Genomic DNA, 6,000 nt, shown 5'->3' on the forward strand with positions numbered 1-6,000 from the left:
CAGGTAGACTTTAGCAAAACACATTTTTGGAACACAATGCTTGAAATCATGCATGTAGCGTCCGATTGCCATGAAAGATCTAAGGTGAAGAACATATGCCACCCTTTTTACATTGGCCTATTATACAGTAGCACCACCAGGACGCACGGCCTGGTGGAGACCTGTGCTCGGAAGAGCACTGCTTCTAGTTTATTCTGTGTTTTTTTTTTTTTTTTTTTTAATACCTCTGAAGTACTGTAGTGTGGCTTACCACCTTTGTATTCAACCGTGAGGCATTCGGAATCCCGCCTGAGAGCGTATACAGTGGCAGATGACATGGGTAGTGGGTTATAGTTACCGGCTTGGACCAATAGCAGCAGCATACTGAACAAGCGAACAGGTGACAGGTGTCTTGTCTGTTGTTAAAGGAGTAGTTCACCCCCAAAATGACTTGTTTTCTATTGATTTCTCATGCCATGGAGAGTAGAGTTCAATAATATTTTTTGGTTTTTGTCACATTCCTAAGACAAAAATGTGATAACAATAAATTTACCCCCATTCGTTCCGGATGGGGACCCGTTTCGAAACGGGTCCCCATCCGGAATCAATGGGGGTAAATTTACTTGAATCAAATTTTTGTCTTAGGAATGTGACAAAAACCAAACAATATTATTGAACTCTACTCTCCATGGCATGAGAAATCAATAGAAAACAAGTCATTTTGGGGGTGAACTACTCCTTTAACTCCATCACCCGCTTCGGACTTTATCATCCGGGGGGCTGCTCTCCATTCCGACAGTGACTTCTTATTGTCGGAGTGGCAACACTTCCATAGAGGTTAAGGTTAGGGTTAGGGTTAGGGATAGGGTTAGATGTCGGAAAGGAGACATGTCGGAATGGAGACGTGTAACCTATCATCCGACTCCATAGACACATACAAAACAGAGAAAGTGCAAAACTATGGCACCACCTCTTTAACCACTTTCAACCTGCCATGCCCATATTGTATGGGAGAAGATATTTTTTTGAAATCTTCAAAATAGCTAGCAGATCTACAGGCTCACAGCACGTCACGATCACCACACATTGCCTATGTACTCTGTGTGACACCAACACCATCATACAATGAATGAAGAATAAATCAGGCTTGCGTGTCTTTGACAACACTGCGCAAACATCAAGGACCAGGTGTGAATTTATAATGCATGCAATGTTGTGAGATTACAGCAGGGGCGTCAATTGGGTATGGCAGGGGTATGCAGCTGCCATACCCTGGGTCCAGGGGGGAAAATAAAAGTTACTTTTAAATATAAATCCATGAATGTCTCTTTGTCTATCTGTGCTGGTTATTATGTTGTTAAACTACAGTAAAATAACTACAAATGCAAAATTTAACAAAATGGTCACTTTAACAAGGTATTATAATTATATTCTCCACACTTGTATTCTCCCCATCTTTACAAAATGGTATATTCCCATGTTCCGCAGGTCAGCTGCACAGGTGCAATGCATTATTGTTAATTGTAGCACGTTTACTAACATGCCAAGTTTAAATGCACTTGAACAACCGTTCCAGGCTGCCATATCCAGCCCAAGAAACCGTAGAAACCTGTGGAAAAAACTGACTGACCTTCGCGCATGAGGACTCTTAATCTTTGCCATACCCTAGCTTTTGCTGAACTGATGCCACTGGATTACAGTGGAGTAAAAAATACACCCTATTATCTGTCCAGGTAAAGCCAACACTAATGTCCAGTGGGACGAAGATTCTACAGAGACCTTCCCAACCAAACCAGTCAGGATAGCCTTCGTCCTGGTGGTCCATGGAAGAGCCTCGCGCCAGCTGTATCGCCTCTTCAAAGCCATCTACCACACCTCCCATTTCTACTACATACATGTAGACAAGGTAACAAGAAATCCTCGTGCCCTGGCACAAAGTCCCTGCTGTTATATTCATATCGTCACTGTCGCATCTCCAAGTTTCAAATGTGTATGTTTTTTTGTAAAGTAAAGCCCTGCTTCATCATACAAGACTGTCGCACAACGCCTCGCCATGCGAGGTGTTGTGTGCTTGTAGATCAGGTGTTTTCACTAGTTTAAATCATTTTTAATATGATAAATACAAAACGAACGGTTTTGTACATACAGGGTTTCCACCCGACAACAATGATATGTTTAATTGATCTACTGTACGTTCTAGATTCCAATCTTAAATGACATTTTTCATTGTAACTTCATGTCCTAAATAATGGGACATAATATTCAGGTTCAGGTTCAGGTTTATTGTCACACATATCCATACAAGTACAGATACAATGAAATGCTTGTGCCAGGAGTTATATTTGTTAGAACGAATGAACGAATGCACCTTTAACCCTAAAGTTAATATGTGATCCATTTCTTCCTCTCCTTCCCAGCGATCCAACTACCTGCATAGGCAGGTTCAATCCCTGGCTGCCAAGTACTCCAATGTTAGAGTGACCCCTTGGCGCATGGCCACCATCTGGGGCGGCGCCAGCCTACTTACCATGTACCTCCGAAGCATGGCTGACCTGCTGGCCATGCGGGACTGGAGCTGGGACTTCTTCATAAACCTGAGCGCTGCCGACTACCCTATCAGGTAAGATGGAGGAGCAGGATTACCCAGCAATAGACGACTTATAAATGAGCCATTTTGCAGACATTGTTAGCAAGAACGATTTACAAAATAAGTATTGATTGATTGAAGGCTTTATTAGAAGTTTGCATAGGAAAATGTACAGTTTCATGACGGTACAGTTCACTGGTACAAGGTCTACTAAAAGGAGATCCATGAAAAGACTAAGCTTATTTCAACAGGAAACCATTAAAGTATCTCATATAACATTGAATGACAGACAAATAGAACACAGTACTATGCAGTAGATATGTAAAGAAAAGGAAAAAAAGAAAACAGTAAGTCTAAACAAACAGTAAGTATATACAAGGAAGGGGCAGGGGAGGGTAGGGTTGGGCTAGCATACCAGCATAAACCTAAAGTAATAGATGAGTAAGTACAGTGATATGAAAGACATGATGTGAGCTACAAAGTAAATTGAACAGAAGGTGGAGATCAAACCTGTTATCTGTCTAAATAGCATACTTAGCATATGTGAAATACATCTAAGTTAACATACACAGCATATGTGAGCAAGGAAGCATTTCTTCAATATCTCAGTAACATAACTAGCGATCTATTTTAATAGGCAACAAGTGCAGATGCAAAGAAATAAGGCACTTGTGCTAGGCAGGATAAGTATGAAGAGATGAGCTTTTAGAAAAATGAGGAGTGACTGCATTTCTGACTGATGGAGGTTATATCACAGCTTGGGAGTGAGGAGTCTAGGTCACCTGGCGCATTGGCCAGGTTCTCCTCGGGAAGGGGGAGACAGATGTCCTTTTGTAGGTAGCCTATTAAAAGATAATGTAGGAGGACTTTGGTTAGACGTAAACAGTTATGTAGCCATTGTTTGGTTGGACCACCGCACACAGCAGTGAAGAAGGAATGAAAGCTATCCTATACAGTGATCAGCCTGAGGTCTTTGGGAGCAAACTCACACAACTTAAGTGTCAATTAAACAGACTATTCTACATGAGGAATAAAATGTTCTCTAGGCTCTAGCCCATCTCTACCACCAGCGGAGAACTAATTCAATACTCAATGGAGTGGCCTCCTGCAATTGACTGTGAACTTTAAATAAAGAGTCACTCCAAACTAAACAGATCAATGAAGTGGGACCTCAGATCTTCTCAACCACCATTCATTCACACATTCTAAACCAAATCCCCAGTCCTTTCCTGGCTCTCAATTGAATAGGTTACATGGTGAACTGATTACCACTTAATTGCGCTGGGTCAATACCTATTGACTTCCTAGTCCTGTCATGTGCTGTACCTTCGAAAAAAGGCATTTCTCCACTCCAACACATCCCCTTTAAGAGCCTGTAAAAGCTCATTAAACACCACTGAGTCTAGACGGGAATGTACCGGTACATGAAGTCATGGAAATGGCCAACTGGAATACTGTAGAACCTCAGTGACTAGTTGTTACATGCTAGTTTTGCAATCCATCCGCCGCTAAAGGCTCTGTTGAGCTTTTGATGTGGCTCAGCGGTAGCCAATTAAAATAGCCCCTATTAAGGAGAGAGTTACATCTTAGATCGCCGCTGTCAGGCAGAAACCTCGTATCTCCTTTTTTCAACGTATGTTTCTTTTCCCATAAAAATGCCCTACTAAGTCATGCCACAGTGTCACAGAAAGGTAGCAAAAATAGTGGATCTACAAGTTGACAACACGTGTAGATCTGCTGTTTGGTGTTTCTATAAAAGATTCAGTGAAAGTGGTTCAGTGTGTCTGTGGGTTTTATAAATATTGAACCAATGAAAAGCATTAACAAGAGCTTGTGACGAAATAATAACTAGAAAGATGTGCAATTCTGGGAAATTGCAAGTGTGGTTGCTGTGTCACACTTGCAAATGAATTCCGTCTTACCATTTGAATTTTCCCCATTCAAGTCAATGGGGAAAATGAATTCGCTAATAAGTTACTGTAATGGCCATATATGGAGATATCTCCATAGTCTGTGTCAGTCCTTGTCCCTTTTATGCCAATATATGGGGATCCCTGATGCCATCAATATTAAGCCCATATATTTTGGAATGCCCATACTGTATATGGAAATACTGGTCAGTCTCATGTGGTCTATATGGAAATTGAAGGAAAAACATTTGAGGAGTGGTGCTAGCTGGAGTATTGGTCGAGCTTCACATGACAGTTAACTTGCTGCAGAATATAGTCACAGCAACCACACTTGCAATTTCCAATTGCATCTTTCTAGTTATTTAATAAATTAATATACATTTACTTTACGTATATATGGTAACTTATCTCTTAGCAAAATGCAAGCGGACGAGTCCCGATGAAGCCGGTCGATTTGACATTATGGCCCAACTGCGTGCGACCAAAACTGTGGGAGGAGTAGAGCTGCAAAATAAAGAAAGAAAGAAAGATGGAAAGATGGAAGAAAGTTGGACAAGTTGGACAGTACTATAACCTGGTTGCCCAGTTAGGGCAACCACACTAACTACATTGGATCCATTGGAATACAGTTTCCTTTCATTTGGATTTAATTTCCTGCAAAGTAACAGTTTTTTAGACATACAGTATGAGGTTTCCAGCTGACAGCAACGGTACGCTGCCAGATGTCCACCAGTTGCGCTCAGACGAGCTGTAATGGCCACTGGGCAGCAGAAAGCTGGAGCTGCAGTCTCCGCAGCTGGAGCCAAGATGGAGTGGCAGGCAGCGGCAGACTGTTTTACAAAGCCCATGTGTGTTTGGTCTATAGGCAAGTTCAGGAGTTATGTTCCCTGCACGTCACGGAAATGTACACATGTCTCTGTGAACATGCCTTACATGTGTTGCTGCTGGCTTGCTGCTGATGCTCATTAGAGATAGTGTAGTGTAGTGTGTGCATGTGTGTACATGCGTGTGTGTGTGTGTGTGTGTGTGTGTGTGTGTGTGTGTGTGTGTGTGTGTGTGTGTGTGTGTGTGTGTGTGTGTGTGTGTGTGTGTGTGTGTGTGCATACGTGCGTGTGTGCGTGCGTGTGTACCTGTGTTTGTGTGTGTGTGTGTGTTCTTGTATTGCCATCCCTATGAGGACCAGAAATCCTCTCAAGGATAGAAGCAAGCTGGTGTGTCCTAAAGGGACATTTTGCTGGTCTTCGGTCACTTAGAGGTCTGTGCGTGCGTGCGAGTGTGCATGCGTGCATCTATACGCACGTTTTCTTGAATGTTTACACTTGTATATATACTTTGTGGCGTCGTTGCCTGTCATTTGCATACTTCGGCTTCCCTCACCACATGTTTTTGTTCATGCATGTATATATATTTATTCTCGTATCTTGCTCACATGTCTGACTGCCTGTCTACTTTGTCTGTGTGTCTGTATGTCTGTCAAGCAGCGTGTGATTAAAAAGGTATTTGCATGTGTGTGTGCCGAGGCGC

The 6,000-nt window shown here is 42.2% G+C and overlaps 1 protein-coding gene across 1 annotated transcript in view; it reads left to right on the forward strand.

The window, feature by feature from the left end:
• The window catches only part of xylt1 (xylosyltransferase I), a gene marked incomplete at both ends in the record, with an annotated part of 120,375 nt that overhangs the window by 66,451 nt on the left and 47,924 nt on the right, over positions 1-6,000 (forward strand). Inside the window, 2 exons of the mRNA XM_080721676.1 lie at positions 1,713-1,885; positions 2,397-2,599. Of these exons, the coding sequence (XP_080577802.1) occupies positions 1,713-1,885; positions 2,397-2,599 (376 nt within the window). The remainder of the gene's footprint in view (positions 1-1,712; positions 1,886-2,396; positions 2,600-6,000) is intronic.

This window comes from Nannobrachium achirus (genome assembly GCF_963921795.1).
Source record: "Nannobrachium achirus genome assembly, chromosome: 3".
In the NCBI taxonomy this organism is placed as follows: domain Eukaryota; kingdom Metazoa; phylum Chordata; class Actinopteri; order Myctophiformes; family Myctophidae; genus Nannobrachium; species Nannobrachium achirus.